Source organism: Rutidosis leptorrhynchoides, unplaced genomic scaffold, assembly GCF_046630445.1.
Source record: "Rutidosis leptorrhynchoides isolate AG116_Rl617_1_P2 unplaced genomic scaffold, CSIRO_AGI_Rlap_v1 contig186, whole genome shotgun sequence".
NCBI lineage: Eukaryota > Viridiplantae > Streptophyta > Magnoliopsida > Asterales > Asteraceae > Rutidosis > Rutidosis leptorrhynchoides.
Genome location: NW_027266435.1, coordinates 40,242 through 61,892, shown reverse-complemented (window position 1 = coordinate 61,892; position 21,651 = coordinate 40,242). Strand labels below are relative to the sequence as shown.

Here is a 21,651-nt window from a genome sequence, read left to right as displayed (position 1 = left end):
TGTCAAATCATTATTGCCATCCCAAGTTGTTGCTTTATTTAGCTATGACTGATTACAATGACAATTTAATTAAACAAGAAACTTTGAGCAAACAAATTCATCATCCAATACTAATATCATTAAACTAGCCTCACACATGGCCGCCATGCCGGGTCGATCGGTTGAGCTGAGGATCCGAATACTCGGTTCATGATTCATACTTTCAACCCTGATCCATATACATCATTACGAATTCTTAAGTCTCTGTTCATTCTTATACTATAAAATTTACTGTATAAATTTAAATTATACGAGTAATTATTAATTTCTCCCACGTAAATTCGTAATCATATATACTGCCTCTTCGATCATTGCAATTCGATTCGCAAAAATTATGAACCGATACTGAACCATCAATGTTTCGAACCGGTTCATGAACGCGAACAATATTGACCGGTTCAGTCCAGGGCCGGTTTCGGTTTGAATATGGTCTCTACGAGAACTAACAAGGCAAAAACGAGAGACCTGAGAGCGCTTTGATTCTAATTTCCAAGTTCACTTCACTTCAGTCTTGGTCATCCACAGCACAGCCGCCGCCACCATCTTCGTCTTCTCAGGTAAGGGCTTTGCCAACTTTATGCTTCGTCTTCTCCTTTTGTCGATGGTTTCGACTTTGATTATGATTGTCGAATCTGATTTTTAATTTTTAGGAGAAACTACTCTAGTATCTAATTGCCGATTAAGGTTTTTTGTTCATTCATGATTTGTTTGCAGACCTAATATAATGGTGTCATTTAATCATCATGTATGTTAATTTGTCTGTGCTGACTGTAATTTGTTTCAAGTTATACTTCTGTGGATGAGGAAGGAAGAAAAAATAGGAACTGGGGACTTTACACTTCTTCTGTAGAGCTCTACATTTTAGTATCGTTTTAGTTATTTTCTTACCCTGTTAGGATTAAAAAACTCTTGTTTTTTGAAAGTGAATTCCCTGTCGACTACGAAAAGAGTCAAGAGGTTTTGAGATCATCCTTCAGTCTGTCTGTTAGTTTGTGAGAAGAGAATTAAGTCTCCACCTCAAGTGCAGAGACCCAAAATGTTAAATTTTTTAGCAAAAACAGAGAACTTAAACTAGGAGAGGTATATTAAGGTAGAAAAAGGGCAAAAGATGAGACAGCTTGTCTACATGTTCAGCTGTATTTTCTAGCGTTGATGGAAGTTTAGAGAAAGGCTAATTGTAATGTTTTGTCGATGGATTTGTTCTTAAGTATAACTAATGATTGGTGAGATACAATTAAGCCCAATCTTATTACAGCAGAAAGAAAAGTGTGCATGTTTAGTTGTCTTACATTAGCGCCTGTATCATGTTCTGTCCGAATCTGATTATCTCTTCATTTTTTTTTCTAGATAAAGGTCGGAAACATGGCTGCAAGGTTCGCTTCCAATTGTATTCGTGGTATGTCATATATTGTCTTTGATCTAGTAAATGCTGATAATATTAACCCCGATTCCTTATCAACAAAACCGATTGTGAAACATCTCGTTGATTAGTGTTTTCTGCCATTTTCGGTTTCTATTCTTTTTTCATTAATTTGAAAAGCTTTTGAGATGCTATGTGTTGTTTGTAACGCCACGAAAATGATATTCTATGTTGATATGCTATCTTTTTTATGCTCGTTTATATCAATCTGTAATAATGACGATATATCATATCAAAGAAACAGTGATTGGCTTGTAAATGCTGAAGCCTATTAGCATGCAGCTATTTCTCAGTCCTCCATGAGTATGTAGCTGCCTGTTTAAGCTAGTTGATGAATTCCATCATCATCCATGAACTACATTTAGATGCTTTTACCTCAGGGAAGATGGAAATTATAATTTTGCTTCTGTTTATTTTCCTCATTCGATAATTTAGTAACTATATATACTTGTATTGGCAATGAATTAGCAACCCGTTCATCTTTGGGAGGCCTTAGCAACTTCTCAGGTTCGTTGAGCACAGCTACAGATATCGCAAGCATTAACTTCTTTTCTCAGGTTTGTTTTTGTTTCTAATGTTCAGGAGCAACGTGAACAAATCCGGTCTAAGGGTGTTGATCTCCTTTGTCTCATATGTTTGTTGTTTGATACAGCAAATAAGGACATTCATACAGATGAGGACTGTTCCTGAAGGTTGTGGATAACTCAGGGGCTAAAAAGGTAATGTGCATACAAGCTTTGGCGGGGAAAAAGGGAGCAAGACTGGGAGATACGATAGTTGCCTCAGTTAAGGAAGCAATGCCTAATGGAAAGGTTAAGAAAGGAGAGGTTGTGTATGGTGTGGTTGTCCGTGCTGCGATGAAGCGTGGTCGTTGCGACGGTAGTGAGGTCCAGTTCGACGACAATGCCGTCGTTCTTGTCGATAAGCAAGGCCAGCCGAAAGGAACTCGAGTATTCGGACCTGTTCCCCACGAGCTAAGACAGAAAAAGCATGTCAAGATTCTTACTTTGGCAGAGCACATTGCCTGAGATAGAAGTAATCTCACCGAAGTTTTAGACTTTTTCGATTATGTGGAGAAATAAGTTTTCGACTTTTGTTCTTTGTAGATCTGAATATTCCCCATCAATGCAGGTGAAATTTTATGATGCTTCTTTGCTGTGATTTCTTTTTTGATTAATATGCACACAATCAATCAGAAACTTTTTATATCCTCCTTTGAAATCTTGTTCTTGAGTTGTTCATTTTGAACAGAAATTAAGAATCTTAAATGCTGTGCTATTGAACTTTGTTGCATGTTTATTTTTTGATTTCTATCAGCAAATAAACACTTTTTCCCTGATAACCGTCAGATTTGACCACAATCAACGTTATATATCTCTGGTATTTGGTTGAATTTTAATAGTTCTGTCCATAGTTGGGGGGAGTATCCGATACTGTTTATCTAGAAATTTTCAGCAACTTACTAAAAATTATCGACCACCATCCACGACTATTACCACCATTGGAAGTAACGAGCCGACACTGATAGATTGTCTGAGGTCGCTGCCCACCGGCTTGCCGATACTAATATTAATCGAACCAAGAGGAGTCGTATCCTTCTCTATGAGTCGTACATTAATCGAACCAAGAGGAGTCGTATCCTTCTCTGTCTCGAGTCCGCATTCAAGCTGTTCGTTCAAATGCCTGACTGAAGATTGTGAAAAGGGTAATTTTTTTTTTTTGAAGTTTCAAAGCATCAATTAGTTTAAACCACAAGGAAACACGAAGCACAACTGTTTTTGTCATTGCTCGGTTCCATTTCATCATTCAATGAGATATCCACACACCTCATCTTCAACTAACCACAATCATTGGGATTGTGAAATTCTCTCATATCTGTAAAAATGCCAACCTTTTGCTGTGTAACTGAAATCCTCGCCAACCCAGAGACTGTTTTGGAATCGAGTTACGGATTTGTTTCTGTTTTGGATTTTTTTGGTAGTCCTACCATGGCCCCACCTCCTCCCATTCTTCAGTTATCTTTTTTATCTCACATTGCACATGGATTGGGTTATTGTTGTGTCGGGCTGTTAGTCTTATGATTGAGGATTGACTCATTAATGTCTTCCCTCTTTCATGTTTAGTTCGTGTTTTCCAATACATGTGACGTTTTTAAGTCTACACAACAAAAATTATTTTGACAGTCCCCTGTAAATTGTGTTTATAGACTCGTGTTTCTGGGTCTGTCTTTGTGATTTCATTCATTCATGGCTCATTCTATGCTCCCAATCTTTTGTTTAGCTTTTCTCTTTTCTTTTAGCTTAGGAGATCAAGTTAAAGACAGAATCTCCGAGTTACCAGGTCAACCAAAAAATGTTGACTTCAGCCAATACTCTGGTTATGTAACCGTGAACCAAAATGCTGGCAGAGCTTTATTTTACTGGTTGATTGAGTCGCCAGTGAATCGTGGAGCTGAATCAAGGCCGCTAGTTTTATGGCTCAACGGAGGCCCTGGTTGCTCCTCTGTTGCTTATGGTGCTGCTGAAGAGGTTGGACCTTTTCGTATTCGGCCAGATGGGAAGAACCTTTACTTGAATCCATATGCTTGGAACAAATGTATGTTCAGCCACTTTTAAGCAGAATTAGTTTTACTAGTGTATAAATGTATTATTCTCTTTGCCTGTGTAATATTTCTTTTAACTCGTTTTCATTTCATGGAGCAGTGGCAAATTTGCTGTTCCTTGAATCTCCAGCTGGTGTTGGTTTTTCTTACAGCAATACTGGATCTGATTTGTACACGGCAGGAGATCAGAGAACTGGTAAATTTTTCAATCTGATTTTTCTATTGTTTTTTGCTTTAGTATGTGAACTATGCTAAATTCAGCTAACTGTTTACGTTTTGATAATTTGGGATCTGGTTGGTTTGATTTTTGTAGCTGAAGATGCATATACGTTTCTTGTCAATTGGTTTGAAAGGTTTCCACAGTACAAGCATAGAGATTTTTATATTGCTGGAGAAAGTTATGCAGGTTTGGTTTTAGAAAGTTTTTTTCTTTTAGAATCTACTATTTAATTAAGTGACAAGAGAGACCCTCATTCCTTTAAACTGATTTCAGGTCACTATGTTCCTCAATTGTCTCAAATTGTTTATGAACGGAACAAGGGAATTAAGAATCCAGTCATCAATTTCAAAGGATTTCTGGTAAGAATTAATGTATGATCAAGATTCAAAAAGGTGATGTTACCATATGATCATTCATCATTATGTTGTTCAACTTTGTTTCTTTGTACAAGGTAGGAAATGCTGTCACTGATGACTACCATGATTATGTTGGTACCTTCGAGTATTGGTGGACACATGGTTTAATTTCCGATTCGGCCTATCGATCGCTTCGAGTTGCCTGTGATTCTGGATCCTCTCAGCACCCGTCAGTGGAATGCATGAGTGCTCTAAGAAGTGCAGAGATGGAACAGGGAAACATAGACCCATATAGTATTTATACTCGGACTTGCAATACTACTGCATCTTTAAGAGGTCATTATGTAAGTCTCCTTCATCTTTCACTAAGACACCTTTTAATGCATATTTGTTTGTTGAATCTGTAGAGGCTTATGTTCCCGTAATAAAATATCTTTACAATATTTAGTTTCTATTGGTTATTTTCTTCTTTTTGTCTTTTTGATAAAGTTATGCTTGTCAACAATTACGAAGTATATGTTATTTATATACTAGTATGAACTATGAGGGCTAAAAAATGATATCCAGATTTATCCTGCAGTTTGTTATAATAATAAGCTCAAGTGTAAGTTCGTTAGGACTAAAGCTTGGGCGTATTAATAAACTGTAATTGACAGAATTGAGATAACTAGGAACTTAAGAGTGTTAGTGCCAAACCAACAAGGCTTTGTCTAGCGGACTTTTCCCCTTATATAAAAAAAAAAAAAAAGAAGAAAAAAGGAACTTAAGATTGTTAGAGATTAAGTTAAAGCTTCTATCTGCTGTTGGAAGTCTACTCAAGTCAGTTGGAATCTCATGCGACCGTAATATAAAAAATCTCTCATCCAGTTAAAGGCAATAGCAAAATTACTGATTCTATAATTTTATTACTCTTTGATTGGTCTTTTATATACTTGAATATAGTACTTAGTAGTGATGGAACTGTTATTTACTTCAGTTTTTGATTTCTGGTTCATTGTTTATGCTCTATTTTCTTCTTTACTACAAATTCAAGTTCTCATGACAAAAATGCTTTGAGAATCTACATGGTGATCAACCGTAAACTATATATGATTCCATCTCCCTCATGTTTGTTTGTACTTTTAAAATCAGCCATGGATGTCAAGAGCATATGATCCCTGCACAGAGAGGTATTCCAATATCTACTTCAATCTTCCGGAAGTTCAAAAAGCACTCCATGCAAATGTAACAGCGATTCCTTATCCATGGAAAACTTGCAGGTACATTTCTTTTACTATTAACGTTAACTAAGAGTTTCTTTTGTTTTCTTTTTTAAAATTAATTTATTCATATTTTCATTACTTTGACTTGTCTGCAGTGATATTGTTGGAGACTACTGGGCGGATTCTCCACTCTCTATGCTTCCTATTTACAAAGAACTAATTGCTGCAGGTCTCAGGATTTGGGTATACAGGTGGGTGCCTGAGTTAATATTGTTCATGAATATCTTGCTGTATCAAACTGTGTTTTCATGATTTCTGCTCAACATCTTTCTACAGTGGTGACACCGATGCTGTGGTTCCAGTGACTGCAAGTCGATATTCGATCGACGCACTGAAATTAAAAACTATTACTAACTGGTATCCATGGTACGATAATGGAAAGGTATGAAACTCTTTCTCACTGCTATGCTGCCGTGAAAAACATTCGTCTTAAAATACCTGGGAATTACATAAAAATGAAAATTGACAATTATTTTAGGACAGAATAACAGCTGTTATCTGATCTCACTAGCTTTCATCTACAATACATATAGGTTGGTGGATGGAGTCAAGTGTACAAAGGTTTGACGTTCGTAACGGTTACTGGAGCTGGACATGAGGTTCCCTTACATCGTCCTAGACAATCATTCATTCTTTTCAGATCGTTTTTGGAGAACAAGCCAATGGCAGCCTCCTCGAATAATTAGAGACTTGTTGAGCAATTCAGTATCAAAAGGTTATATATTATAAGTATATTAGGATTTAGGAATTGTTTTGTTGTCTGTGTACAGGAATAAAGTCAAAAGATAGAACATATAAGAGAAGCACTCCTCTCGAGCGCCATTCAATTCTGAATCCATTAGTAGTTATTTAGCCGTACCATTTTCTTTCTACAGATAATTTTAAAGACAGAAAGCTTCTGAAATGTTACACTTTCTCTCCGTCTCTAATAAATTGTCACTTTACTATTCATTATTTCGTTGTAAGTATTTATTTGTTGTGTATTCGGATAATTTGCTTACAGTAGTAAAAGATACTCTTTTTACATATTTTTACTGTGGAAGTTCAATAAAAAATAAAAATAATACTACATATTATTACTTCTGTCTTAAAATAGATGCAAATTTTTACATATAATTTGCATTTATTTTGTGACGGAGAGAGTATTTATTTCATTCACTAATGTCATCCCCAGGGGATGACAATATTTCCACATGGGAGATTTTAGTCGAGACACGGGACTATCTTATCATTGATGTAAATTTTGCCGTTATAACTTTATAGTTTATCAGAAAGTGAAAACCGACCCTTAAAATTTTTAACTTCAAAAAACCTCTTTAAAATATACTGATAAAGTTTTTCGTCCCTAACGATGTACGTTAATATTTTTTAGGTCTCCTCGAGTATCTCACAATCGATAGTCATAAGATTAGTCTCTCCTTCTAACTGTCAGTGTACGAAACCATAAAAAATAGACCATATTCCAACTGTCAGCGTACGATACAACAGAAAAGAGGCCACATAAAACTTTTTAAGGCTGGGGATTTTTTCACAATTCTTTTCATAGCATTGCCAACAAACATTAATTAATCCAACAAAAACAAGTTTCTAAAATTCTCACCACATAAGAAATATCATTTTAATATATTAAAACAGGCCATACCCTAATATTATATCGGACGTGAAGTCGGTATTTAAAAATAAAATAAAATTTGCTACTCTCTCATGGGAGCATTAAGATGATATTACCCTCCAATCATATTTAGATATGTAGGAGCCATATAAGAAAGATAAAAAATTTATAATTTTTAAAATTAAAGGTTTGTTTTTTATAAAATATTTTAAATATTCATACATAAATTTAATGATGTATAATTTTATAATTTTTCTCTTTGAGTTCATAATTCTCAATATAAAATATAATGATGTAAATTTATTTTTATAATCATAAAAAATTAAAAATAATAATATAAAAAAATTAAATAAAAACAAACAAAATATTATGTAAATATTTTATCTCTCCTAGTTGGCTGAAAAGCATCGGTGGGTACGGCTAAAATGTTGCTCCTCATGGAGCAACGAATTATTTTTCCTTTTAAAAATAATTATGGAAATTGATCATATAAATAAATTATTAATTAATAATATTAAAAAATATTTAAATTATATATAATATTGGACTAAAAAGAAAAATAAAATCAAAATTCCATTATTTTTTTTTGTATTTTTTTTTCATTATCACTTATACCATTCAATACAATGGGATTGGACTAAATGATGTCTCCATGTCAAAGTGTAAAAGATCTTTGAAATAAAATAAGAAAGATAAACCAGAATTTTAAAAAGACAATTCACTCAATTATAATAAATTCACAAAGCTCAAAGATGATAATATCATTTTCTCTATATTGTATTTATGAAAGATAATTTTTTAAAATGTGTTTCACTCATTTTGTTTTTGTTTTGAAAAAATGTGTGTATTTTACTTTAGTATAATAATATTTATAGAATGTATCAAGAAATAGTTTATAAATTATAATAAGTAGCTTTTATCAAATGAGTTAAATTTATAATTATTATTCCATTTTTCAGTTGTATTATATAAAATGATTTCATAATATAATTCTGCTATCAGGTAGTTGACCAATTATAACCACCCTCTTTCATTAAACTAATTAAGAGTGAAAAACAGTTAGAACTAACCAACCAAACTCCATATATTGACATTTTAGCAAGAAATGGCTATAGGTTTTTATAATGAAAAGATGCATGTCGTTTCATCTTGGATTGCATTCTACAAATTTTGCTAGGATTGATCATTAAAATAAATATAATAACTTAAAAATATTCGTAAAGAAAACAAGATTATTTTTAGGTCTTTCCGGATATACTCACAATTGACAGTCGTAAGACTAATCTTTCGTTTCAACTGTAATTGAATTTTCGATCTAATGGTCAAGAGACAAGTCTCTAAACCATCACATTAGATCCAAAGAAAACAAGATTATTAATTTTAATGTTTATTGCTTAAATTATTCCGCGTAATTATGCAAAGAAATTTTATGATATGAAAATGATGGTCAATTATATCAGTTACTCCACCTATGCCGTTTTGTCCATCATATTCTCCCATTTACCACTCATTAAAAAATAATTTAATATGATTTGTTTCTATAAAATTATCCTTTTGTTTAAAAAGATAAAATTGGTAAAAATTGTCCCCATTTATTCAATGGTTTACAAAACTTCATAATACAAAATATAGGAGACATTTAAATATATATAAAGATATAATGCAGTTGATACAAAAATCTTAAAATTTAGAATCTGAAACTTATGTTGGTTTGGATTGTCTCAAGGAGCTTGAGACCATGAAAGAAATGAACAATACAGCTGAAGTGAAGAAAAGGAAAACCAACGATGTTGATAACTTGATGAAGAAGAAAACAAGGAAGAAGAAGAAGAAAGAAGGGAAGAAAAAAAGAAGTATGTCTCAACATTGATAATGGAGAAGATGATTCTGAAGATGTTAATGAAGCTTGAAGAAGCAAAACAATGCATTGGAAAGTCGAACAGGAAAGAAGATTATGTTTTCTGTAGAAAGGACGTCAAAGTACATAGTCAGAAGCTTGAGGACCTTGGTGTATTTTTTGTAAACATCAAGGGTCTATCTGAACAAAACAAAAAAGATGACTTGCCGGTCGGAGTTCAAATTGGCGGAGGTCAAGACACCGACAAGCAGATTCAGGGAAGTGTCGTGATCAACGACATGTTCACCAATTGACCTAAGGTTCATTCTATCAAAAATCCCTCTTTCGCTAGGGTTCTATGTTACTGTTCATGCTTTGAATTTCACTTTCAGTAATTTGAATAAGATTAGATTAAATTAGTTAAGTGGGTAGCTTCCTTTAGTAGCTATGAAGTGATTTGCAAGTTTAATTTGGTCTGACATGGTCTGGAATTCACAATGTGTGATCGAGTTGTGTGCTGAAGAACTGGAATTGGGCGTTTTCATTCTGGGTTATTGCAGTTGAATTCGTTGATCCAAAATCGTTAAGAACAAGTCATGAAGCTGTCTGAATGTTTTACTTGAAGTTCTAAAACCTTGGTGAAGATGACATTAGTGGGTATGTGCTATGTTTTTTCGTGTTCATCAAGTTTCGATCGAGTTCAATTTAGAAGTCTGTTTTCAATCAAGTTAAGCTTTAGTCAAGTCAGTAGAAGTATATTGAAGGAGTTTGGATGATGTTGATCAAGCTTAAAATTGAAATTCAAGCAAAAGTCAACAAAAATGAATGGTGTCTTTGTCGAGTTAGAGAAGATGAAGTTCAGCTGTGATTTTTGACAGTTTTACTGTGTTATCAACTTGTAAACGCGTCATGGATTACCTCTGAAGTGAAATGCAAGCAAGGAATCATTAGAAGATTTCATAAGAAGAGATCGTGCAAAATACCATTTCAGGTTTTGCTTTTTGCTTTTTGCTTTTTGCATTTTTCTAGTTTTGCAATTTCCAGCTTGTAATTTCATTTATTTAATTCCATATCAGCTAGGGTAAACTTGTGATCACCTATATAAACACTTGTACTCGTCTTTTCAAATTAGAATGGAATGAAAAATTTTAAGCTTCCATTATTCATTTTTATCAGTTTCAAATTTCGGTTGTATTGGTATTGAGAGAAACCATATAATCTGTCACGTAAATTAGTTTTCTAGGTCCAAAACACCTTAGATACCAACATTAAGCTCTAGTTTAACTTAGAATCAAATCAATATGGAGGATATATTCATGATTTCCGCCTTAGTACATCTTTAGTTCTTTAACTTGTTTTTCTGCAATTTTGTGTTGTTTTTGTTGTGTTCTTGTTGCTGTTGAGTTCATCACTTGCTGGAATCGATCTCTTCCTCTTGTCAGGGGATTTTAGTTCATCTAACAGTGGTATCTAGAGCTTTGAGTTTAGATCTTGAGGCTGTGAAGTATGGCGTTGACATTAGGAGGTTCTACAGGTAATCATTCTCACTTAGATAAGTTTAAGGGAGAAGAGTTTGAGTTATGGTTGATTTTAGCGAGGGATATCTTAGTTGGAGCTGATTGTATGAGTGATGGTGAGGTTGGGGTTAGAAATCTATCAATAGGCATGGATCTGGATCAATTAAGTGAGGAGGAGAGAAGAGCTAGGCAGTTGGAAGTAGAGAAAGATGGGAAAGAACAAGCATGGCTGAGAAGTATGGTAGATTTATTTGTTTTAAGAAAGATTGTAGGTTGTAGCAGTGTTAAGAAAATTTGGGATAAGTTAAAATTAGAGTATGAAGGGAGTGCTATGTCTAGGAAAATCAAAGGTACGAAAGCTGAAAAGGTATATGGTGAGTTTGTTCTGAAATATGAAGAAACTGTTAGTATGGCTATGACCAGATTTATGGAGATATTATAGCAAGTGAGAACTTACAATGTGGAGGTAAGAAGACGTAAACAGATAGAAAAGCTGTTTGACAGTATTACTAGGAGATTTGAGACAACAATTTCACCATCGAGCAGGGAATATGATAGAAATTCTAATTCTATTAGTCTGGAAGAAATATTCAATGCTCTGGAGATACATGAAAACATATATGGTGTGAGGATGAAAAGGAGGAAGTAGCTATATTCAGAAGTGAAAGATTCAGGCATCAACACATTCCACTAATCACAATTCCACCAAATAAATTTCAGACAAATTTAGAGGCAAATTCTAGCAATTTTTCAGGTTGTTAGTCATGTTCAAGTGCAGCCAATTCAATCTCAGACATCTGCAGGACAAATTATACAAAAACAACTGCCTCAAACTTATCATATGCATCATAGTAAGCCTTTTTAGGGTCAAGGATATCAGAATCAAGCTTACCAAGCTCCACCATATAGACAAAATTACCAGAATCATGCATACCAGCAAAACCTACCACAAAATCAGCCTTATCAGCAAAGTTATCAATCTTGGAGGCCTAAAAACACTGGGGGTAGAGGATACAACAATCAAGGTCTAAGGTCCTCTAATTGGGAAAGCTTTCCTGAATGCAAACATTGCAAGAAACACAACCATCCTGAATCAGGTTGTTTCCGGCATGAAGCTGCAATTTGCAACTTCTGTGGAAAGAAAGGTCATGTGGATATAATGTGTTACAAAAAATGGTGAGATGATCAACAAAATCCAATGAGCAGAAACTATGGAAGAAAATCTCCAGTTCATCCCTTGCTGAGACAGAACAATAACAGTTATCAGCATCCAAGCCAGAATGCAAACTTCGCACCATTAGGACAGTCTCAAGGTCAATATGCAACTCACCGATATCAGGCAAATTATGCCTTTAGACCTATAAACCCTTAATCAACATCCTGGCAAGCTCCAATAAATCAGCTGTCTTATCCTGCAACACAATCTGCAATAGGCTACTCACAAGTGCCATAGATAGCATACCATCAACAGAATCACATCGGTCCTGGAGCATTGTCTAGTTCTTCATCAACTCAATCCAACAATTCAAGTGCCATGAGTCTAAAAATACAGGAAGCTAGTAGTTCTCAAGCTGGACAAAATGCTACAAATTCAAGAGGAGTAGAGGAGAGTGCATTTGTTGTTGAGGTATGTTCTATAGTTAGGGATAAGAAAAAAGATAATGTGTGAATTGTGGATAGTGGTTGTTATAATCATATGATTAGGAAGTGAGATGTTTTTGTTTAGAAGACTAGCAATGTAGATGTTGTTGTTAAGTTTGAAAATAGGGAATTAGTGTCTGTTGAAGGAAAATGAGTTGTGTAGTTAGAAACACAATCTAGAAAGTCTACTTTGGAAGATGTGTACTATATTCCTGAACTGGATCAAAACTTGATTACTGTAGGATAACTTTTAGAGAAAAAAATATGATGTTTACTTTGAAGATGGTGAATGTTTGATCTTTAATCCAAAAAAGGAGTTAGTTAATAGGATTCCACAAGTGAATAGGATGTTCAAAGTTAGAATGAAGGACATTGAGGGAATTTTTTATACCGCAACATTGTATGAAACAACTCAACTGTAGCATAAAAGGCTTGGTCATGCTAGACTGGATAATATCACTGTAATGCAAAAGAAAGGCATAGTAAAAGGAATTTCAAAATTATGTTCAAAGATGAAGCATGATGATTAAGAAACACCACATAAGTCATCTAACCAAGGAGGAGAGACTAGAGATACAAATATAGGAGATTCAGACAATTCACAAGATTCTAGAGCTCAAACCATAGAGATTGATGCAACAATTCCTGAGGATATGCAACCTAAAACAATAAAGAGCCTGTAATCAGTCTATGAAAGGCTTTATCAGGACCAACACCTGATCTGATGGAGTTCATAGGAAGTGCAGAAGAAGCTATGGTAGTTAGCATGGAGCCTAGAACCTATAAGCAAGCTGAGAAGTCTCCAAAATGGATTCAAGCCATGAAAGAATACTGCAAGTCAATTACAGATAATGAAACTTTGATCCTGATAGAGAAACCAACAGAAGGTGTGAAAGTCATAGATACAAAGTGGGTTTTCAAAATCAAGCTCAATACAGATGGAAGTGTGAGCAGATACAAGGCCAGGTTAGTTGTTAGAGGATATAAGCAAGAATATGGCATATATTATGAGGAAACTTATGCTCCTATGGCAAGACTTGATATTATTAGAATGTTGTTAGGTTTAGCTGCAAATAATGGATGAAAAGTTCATCAAATAGATGTTAAAAGTGCATTCCTGAATGGAATTCTGGAGGAAGATGTGTATGTGCAGTAACTTGAAGGTTTTGTTGTTCCTGGTGAAGAACAGAAGATATACAAGCTTGTGAAAAATTTGTATGGGTTAAAGCAAGCTCTGAGGGCTTGGTATTTTAGAATCAACACTTATTTACTGAAAAATGATTGTTAGAAAAGTGAAAGTGAACCAACTCTTTATGTCAGAAATCAAGGAGGAGCAAAGCTTATTCTTTCTCTTTATGTTGATGATCTGCTAATCATTGGAACAAACTCAGAAGTGGTAGAAGCATTCAAAGACATGATGAAAGCTGAATTCCAAATGACAGACTTGGAGGAGATGAAATATTTCCTTGGTTTGGAGATTGAGCAAAGTGAAGCTGAGATATTCATTCACCAAGGAAAATATGTTGCAGATATGTTGAAGAAGTTCCAGATGGAAGATTGCATTGGAATTTCCACTCTCATGAAAAACTAGTTGAAGATGGCACCCATAAAGGCTGGCGAAGAGTTTGATTCAACTATGTATAGGAGTATGATAGGCTTCTTGATGTATCTATGTGCTTTCAGGCCAGACATTGCCTGCACAGTCAACATGATGACAAGTTTCAGTGTCAATCCCTCTAAAACTCATGTTGCGTACTTGAAAAGGATTCTCGGGTATGTAAAATTCAGTATCAATCTTGGCATCTGGTATGAAAAAGGTGGTAGTGGAGAACTTCTCATTTTCAATGATGCAAGTTATGCAATGGGAGAAAATGTAGAAGTAAAAGTGGCTATTGTACCAGTTTTGGAAGTGGAATTTTCAGTTGGAGCTTTAAGAATCAAAGTGTCATTGCCCAGACAACAGCTGAAGCAGAATACATAGCTGTATGCAGCTAAACAAGCCATATGGCTAAAGAAACTCCTAGAAGATATTGGCGAGCTGAAAGAAAAATGTGTGAAACTTTTTTGTGATTTAAATTCAATAATTATAATGGCAGAGAATCTTGAGAATCATATAAGGTGAAAGCACATTCTGGTAAAGTATCACTTCATCAGAGACTTGATAGAAAATAAAAATCAAGATGGTGTTTTGCAGAACAAATTATCAACTGATAGATATCTTCATAAAAGCTTTATAGAAATGGAGATTTGAATCACTTGTGTAGATGATAGGAATAGTTCAAGCTCCCTTCAATAAAGGAGGAGTTGTTGGTTTGGATTGTCTCAGGGAGCTTGAGACCATGGAAGAAATGAGCAATGCAGCTGAAGTGAACAAGAGAAAAACTAGCAATGTTGATAACCTGAAGAAGAAACCAAGCTTGAAGAAGAAGAAAGAAGTATGAGACATTGGTAATGGAGAAGATGATTATGAAGATGTTAATGAAGCTTGAAGAAGCAAAACAATGCATTGGAAAGTCGAGTAGGAAAGAAGATTATGTTTTCTGCAGAAAGAACGTCAGAGTACATAGTCAGAAGTTTGAGGACCTTGGTGTATCTTTTGCAAACGTCAAGGGTCTGTCTAAACAAAACAAAGAAGATGACTTGCCGGTCGGAGTTCAAATTGGCGGAGGTCAAGACACCGACGAGCAGATTCAGGGAAGTGTCGTGATCAACGACATTTTCACCAATTGACCTAAGGTTCATTCTATCAAAAATCTCTCTTTCGCTAGGGTTCTATGTTACTGTTCGTGTTTTGAATTTCACTTTCAGTAATTTAAATAAGATTAGATTAAATTAGTTAAGTGGGTAGCTTCCTTTAGTAGCTATGAAGTGGTTTGCAAGTTTAATTTGCTCTGACATGGTCTGGAATTCACAATGTGTGATCGAGTAGTGTGCTGAAGAACTAGAATTGGGCATTTTCATTCTGGGTTATTGCAGTTGAATTCGTTGATCCAAAATCGTCAAGGACAAGTCATTGAAAGTGTCTGATAATGTTTAACTTGAAGTTCTAAAGCCTTGGCGAAGATGACATTAGTGGGTCTGTGCTCTGTTTTTTCGTGTTCATCAAGTTTCGATCGAGTTCAATTTAGAAGTCCGTTTTCAATCAAGTTAAGCTTTAGTCAAGTCAGTAGAAATATAGTGAAGGAGTTTGGATGATGTTGTACTCTTGATCAAGCTTAGAATTGAAATTCAAGCAAAAAGTCAACAAAAATGGTGTCTTTGTTGAGTTGGAGAAGATGAAATTCAGCCTGTGATTTTTGACGGTTTTACTATGTTATCAGCTTGTAAACGTGTCATGGATTACCTCTGAAGTGAAAAGAAAGCAAGGAAATCATTAGAAGATTCGATAAGAAGAGATCGCGCAAAATACCATTTCAGGTTTTGCTTTTTGCATTTTTCTGATTTTGCAATTTTCAGTTTGTAATTTCATTTATATAATTCGATATCAGCTAGGGTAAACTTGTGATCGTTTATATAAACACTCGTACTCGTCTTGTACTCGTCTATGTTACTTTTCGTGTTTTGAATTTCACTTTCAGTAATTAGAATAAGATTAGATTAAATTAGTTAAGTGGATAGCTTCCTTTAGTAGCTATGAAGTGGTTTGCAAGTTTAATTTGGTCTGACATGGTCTGGAATTCACAATGTGTGATCGAGTAGTGTGTTGAAGAATTGGAATTGGGCATTTTTGTTCTGGGTTATTGCAGTTGAATTCGTTGATCCAAAATCGTCAAGGACAAGTCATTGAAAGTGTATGATAATGTTTAACTTGAAGTTCTAAAGCCTTGGCGAAGATGACATTAGTGGGTTTGTGCTCTATTTTTTCGTGTTCATCAAGTTTCGATCGAGTTCCATTTAGAAGTCCGTTTTCAATCAAGGTAAGCTTTAGTCAAGTCAGTAGAAATATAGTGAAGGAGTTTGGATGATGTTGTACTCTTGATCAAGCTTAGAATTGAAATTCAAACAAAAATGGTGTCTTTGTTGAGTTGGAGAAGATGAAGTTCAGCCTGTGATTTTTGACGGTTTTACTATGTTATCAACTTGTAAATGCGTCATGGATTACCTCTGAAGTGAAAAGCAAGCAAGGGAATCATTAGAAGATTCGATAAGAAGAGATCGCGCAAAATACCATTTCAGGTTTTGCTTTTTGCATTTTTCTGATTTTGCAATTTTCAGTTTGTAATTTCATTTATATAATTCGATATCAGCTAGGGTAAACTTGTGATCGTTTATATAAACACTTGTACTCGTCTTTTCAAATTAGAATGGAATGAAAAATTTTAAGCTTCCATTATTCATTTTTATCAGTTTCAAATTTCGGTTGCATTGGTATAAGAAACCATATAATCCGTCACCTAAATTAGTTTTTTTAGGTCCAAAACATCTTAAATATCAACATTAAACTCTAGTTTAATTTAGAATCAAATCAATATGGAGGATATGATCATGATTTCCGTCTTAATGCATCTTTAGTTCTTTTACTTGTTTTTCTACAATTCTGTCTTGTTTTCACTGTATTCTTGTTGTTGTGGAGTTCATCACTTGCTGGAATTGATCTCTTTCTCTCGTAAGGAGATTTCGATTCATCTAAAAACTTATTTTTGAAATAAAACCAAATGAAATTATGGTGATTATAAAAGAATGGAAGGAATAAATAGTAAGAATAAAGTATTATTTGCAATTTGTATTTTTTTTATATAATATAATAACTCATCTAAAATTTATTTTTTAAGAGTCGAATTCATGATATCATATTGAGTGTAAGGATATGCTTTACCCATTGAATTACGTTTTGATTGACTTTGCAATTTGTAATAACCGAATTAATTCAGTCAAAATTTAATTACCTCTTAAAGGAAGTCTAAATAATTTATATGTATTTTCAAAATCATTGATGTATAATGTATTTGAATAATAAATGCAAATGTAAATAACTATTGTCTAATTTGACTTTGACTCGTTTCTTTTCTTTATTAACAGATATAGAAATGAAATTTAAATTTCCCAAATTCCGTACATTTTATATGAAAAATCATCTTTATTTGTATATAATAATAGATATATCATAAATTTAAAATATATAAATTATTTATATGAAAAATAAAAGATCTAAATAATACATACGTCAAAATCTAATTAGAATGTATAAGAATGACGTGTTACATCAAGTGCACCTAAAAATTTATTTTTAATAAAAAAATCAATTAAGTAAACGAAAGAGAAAAAAAAGGCATGATCGATTAATCGAACATAATTTTTTTTTTCTGAGATACAATTAAGTACTACTATAATAGAAGTACATATTAATTAATTAACCAATTAAGTCAAATCACTTAACATGCTTGCTACAAACACACTATTTAAAAAGTGCACAACTCATTCACACTCCCATTTCAACATTGACATTTAATTTCGGTCGACCAAGCTAACAAACAATATGCTTCCTTTCTTCTACGTCTGTTTGGCCTTTTTTTCTCTGTTGCTCTTCTTGTCTCCGGTCACAGAGGCAGCCACCACCGTCAACCACCGCAAGGAGAGGCTGCACGATAGGATCACGCGGCTACCAGGCCAACCAAAGGTGAATTTTAGTCAATATTCGGGGTATGTCACGGTGGACCCCAAAGCCGGTCGTGCATTATTTTATTGGTTGATAGAGGCACCCTTAGATTCGAAGCCGGAGTCAAAGCCATTGGTATTGTGGTTCAACGGCGGACCGGGTTGCTCATCGATCGGTTATGGTGCATCGGAAGAGGTTGGGCCGTTTCGAGTTCGGCCGGACGGAAAGACTCTCTACTTGAGTCAATATGCATGGAATAGAGGTAAAATATATTATATTTTATATAATTATTTAGAATTTAGATTAAGGAGATTATAGTATACTTGGACTCGGTCGGTTTGATCAATTTCGAACCGGTGGGTTGGTTTTGTGCAAGCAAATTTTTCAATATAATTTATATGTAAAATTTTTTATATATTTTAGTTCGGAGGTAGTAATCATCAAGTAATAATGTGTTAATTAATTGATGCTTGATATATTGGGGAGTAGAAGCAAATTTGCTCTTCTTAGACTCGCCGGCGGGAGTAGGGTTTTCGTACACAAACACGTCGTCGGACATAAGCACGGTCGGCGACAAGAGGACGGCTAGAGATGCTTATATTTTCCTGATTAAATGGCTAGAGAGGTTTCCGCAATACAAGCACAGACCATTCTACATTGCTGGAGAAAGCTATGCAGGTTCATCTAATTAGTTGTCACCACCCCACCCTCTATGTACTAGTACTATATAATTAATTTAATTTATATAATTAACTTGTGATCCAAAACACCTTAATTTATATATTTCTATTATTTTAAGCTTCCTTCAAAGATACATTCTTTTTTTACAATAAAATATATTTTAAATTTTCAGGTCATTATATTCCGGAGCTATCCCAAGTAATAGTCGAACAAAATAAGGGTGCCAGAAAACCCATTCTTAATTTCATTGGATTTTTGGTAAGTACTTTAATTTCATATATATATATATATATAATTAGATCAATGGTCCATTATTCATCCCCAATTTTATACTATAAATTTTAAATTTGAATAATTTAATAAAATAAAATTTGGTCATGAAATCACATTATTTCTAGATTGATAGAAGGCGACGACATGGTTTGTTAGAAGCCACGCTCAGCATTTACGATTTCTTATAAGCTGAGTCAGCATTTTGCATGTAACACATTGCGTGCATTTTCATACATTTTCCACTTTTTTTCTACAATTTTATTTTATTTTATTAAACTTGAATTGACTGTACATGGATCCATGCTGACGATTGCCTTATAAACTAATTAATCACATTACACCTAATACGTCTAGTCTTGACATTAATACGTCACTTTTAAGTACCCATATATACTTTTATATATATATATATATATGATCTTTTGAAAGGAATAGTTACGTCGTGGATCCTTAAACCAATAAAAAAAAGTCACATTGAATCCTTAAATATATCTAACAACGTGTAACGGTATAAGTCCTTAAATTATGGATCCATTTATGATTCATCATGAGTTCAACAGTCAAGATTTTCCAGGGAGACAGAGGATGCATGTCCACAGTTACTTAGGTTTAACCTGCGTAGATTATATGTTAGACGGATTAACAGTTTATGGACTTAATTATATGTGGGGTGATAAAACGTGCTTGTGTCTATTTGATCGCTTGTGTTCGTTCGTAAAAAGTTCGTTTATATACGATCGTATACAAACGAATAAATTGTATATTGTACGAGCTGTTTTTATTTTATGAATCCGAAATAAATTACATGTCATAAAAACATAACAGTTTGTATTCACCATTAAAAGATACATTAAATAATAGGAAATAATAACATTTTTAGTATCTCAAATTGAATTTAGCTAACAACTTGGTATCTTGCGGGTTTTTTTAACACTTTCATACCTTTCCGTCAGAAATCCTAACAAATTCATATCTTACAAAAAATATGAGTTTGTTACGGTTTCTGACGGAAAGATATAAAAGTGATAAATAAAACGCGTGAGATATCAAATTGTTAGCTAAATTCAAATGTTATTATCCCATAATATTAGTATAGATACATTAGTATAGATAGATCATATGATGTGGCAAATCTAAATGTTATTTGAATTTGACGAATTCTGACCACCGTATACATATATGTGTATTTATTTACAGTTGGGGAATCCACTGATAGACGATGAGTATGATAACAAAGGGACACACGAGTATTGGTGGAACCATGGATTGATTTCCGAATCAACATACGGAGCTCTACAAAATTACTGCTCGAATGATACTTTCTTGTTCCCAAAAGATGGATGCAACGCTGCCCTCAATCAAGCTTATTCCGAGTTCGGCAATATCGATCCTTACAGTATTTATGACAATCCTTGCAATTTGCCAGCTTCAACCCTCGACCACAATTTGAACCATTCTTTCGTAAGTTCATTAATTATAATATACGTACTCTCAACTAGTATATATTAATTCCATCTCTAAATATATCAAAATACATGATATTTTCACTTTTTACATTTATTCACCGATCTATATATCTAGCCGATGACATTACGGAGGGAGTATATAATTAGCTACTTATTATTTATTGACAGCCATGGAAATATAGAGGGAATGATGACTGTATTGTCACTTACACAAGAAAATACATGAATTGGAAAGACGTGCAAAAGGCTCTTCATGCCAATGTTACTTCCCTTCCTTACCCTTGGAGGACTTGCAGGTGATCTCACTCTTATTACTTTCTTTCTTTCTTTTTTTATTTATTATTATAGTTAAAAAAAAAATTAATTCCCTGTCAAAATATAATCCTACTAGTACATTTTATTTCCTTGATAAATTAAGCCTATATTACTCTTCACATTACTAATTAATCAATATTTCAAACAATTTATTCTTTTCAGTAACCGGATCAGGAGTGGCTGGAAGGACTCACCAAAATCCATGCTTCCAATATTCAAACAGCTTATAAAAGCTGGCATTAGAATCTGGGTTTTCAGGTATAGATTGAATATCTTTTTAATTAAATAAAAAATGGAAGGCATAATATATAGTAATGAATGAATGAATATATGTGATGATTTGATTTTGAAACAGTGGAGATGCAGATGCCATATTGCCATTGACAGCAACAAGATACTCGATTGGTGCACTAAAGCTTAAAACTAATGTAAGCTGGTATGCTTGGGTTGATGAATCCAATCAGGTTGGTGGTTGGAGCCAAGTTTATAATGGTCTAACGTACGCGACAGTAAGAGGAGCTGGACATGAAGTCCCTTTGACTAAGCCTCGACTCGCCTTGGTTTTGCTTCGACATTTTTTGACTAATAGATATTTGCCATCTTCCATTACTCATTAGACTTTCTTTCTTCATTCTTAATCACATCGACGTCTTGATGTATTATTCAAATAAATGGATGCGAGTATAAATATAGATTTTTAACGTCATCGTACGTAACATGTAGATGTAGGAGAAACTTACTTCTCAAGCAATCATCTTTAATTGAGAAACTTGTTCCACAAGAAAAACATATAGATTGTTGGGTGCTAGTCATT

The 21,651-nt window shown here is 33.9% G+C and overlaps 3 protein-coding genes across 3 annotated transcripts; all 3 read left to right on the top strand.

The window, feature by feature from the left end:
• Nucleotides 1-1,401: 1,401 nt before the first annotated feature.
• Nucleotides 1,402-2,487, top strand: LOC139881717 (large ribosomal subunit protein uL14mz-like). The gene is given in 4 exon segments (XM_071866143.1): nt 1,402-1,435; nt 1,928-2,016; nt 2,112-2,144; nt 2,146-2,487. Coding segments are annotated over 4 exon segments (498 nt in total).
• A 1,218-nt stretch (nt 2,488-3,705) lies between these two features.
• LOC139881723 (serine carboxypeptidase-like 27) lies at nt 3,706-6,585 on the top strand. Its single transcript, XM_071866147.1, has 9 exons — nt 3,706-4,054; nt 4,162-4,257; nt 4,375-4,467; nt 4,555-4,640; nt 4,733-4,981; nt 5,769-5,896; nt 5,995-6,090; nt 6,176-6,281; nt 6,433-6,585. Exons 1-9 carry the CDS (start codon nt 3,706-3,708, stop codon nt 6,583-6,585), a joined length of 1,356 nt encoding a protein of 451 aa, XP_071722248.1.
• A 6,443-nt stretch (nt 6,586-13,028) lies between these two features.
• LOC139881716 (serine carboxypeptidase-like 28) lies at nt 13,029-21,454 on the top strand. Its single transcript, XM_071866142.1, has 10 exons — nt 13,029-13,050; nt 14,771-14,793; nt 14,991-15,174; nt 18,050-18,364; nt 18,592-18,780; nt 18,956-19,041; nt 20,254-20,517; nt 20,691-20,818; nt 21,000-21,095; nt 21,193-21,454. The coding sequence occupies exons 1-10, from the start codon at nt 13,029-13,031 to the stop codon at nt 21,452-21,454; spliced, it is 1,569 nt and encodes a 522-aa protein (XP_071722243.1).
• Nucleotides 21,455-21,651: the final 197 nt, after the last annotated feature.

Bases quoted from the DNA above. Each gene is read 5' to 3' on its own strand.
- LOC139881716 (XM_071866142.1), top strand. From the start codon at position 13,029: ATGATTAAGAAACACCACATAA. The intron at 13,051-14,770 runs GTCATCTAACCA...TCACTTGTGTAG, and splicing joins GATTAAGAAACACCACATAA to ATGATAGGAATAGTTCAAGC. The intron at 15,175-18,049 runs GTCAAGACACCG...CTCCGGTCACAG, and splicing joins CGGAGTTCAAATTGGCGGAG to AGGCAGCCACCACCGTCAAC.
- LOC139881723 (XM_071866147.1), top strand. From the start codon at position 3,706: ATGGCTCATTCTATGCTCCCAATCTTTTGTTTAGCTTTTCTCTTTTCT. The intron at 5,897-5,994 runs GTACATTTCTTT...ACTTGTCTGCAG, and splicing joins TATCCATGGAAAACTTGCAG to TGATATTGTTGGAGACTACT. The intron at 6,091-6,175 runs GTGGGTGCCTGA...ATCTTTCTACAG, and splicing joins CTCAGGATTTGGGTATACAG to TGGTGACACCGATGCTGTGG.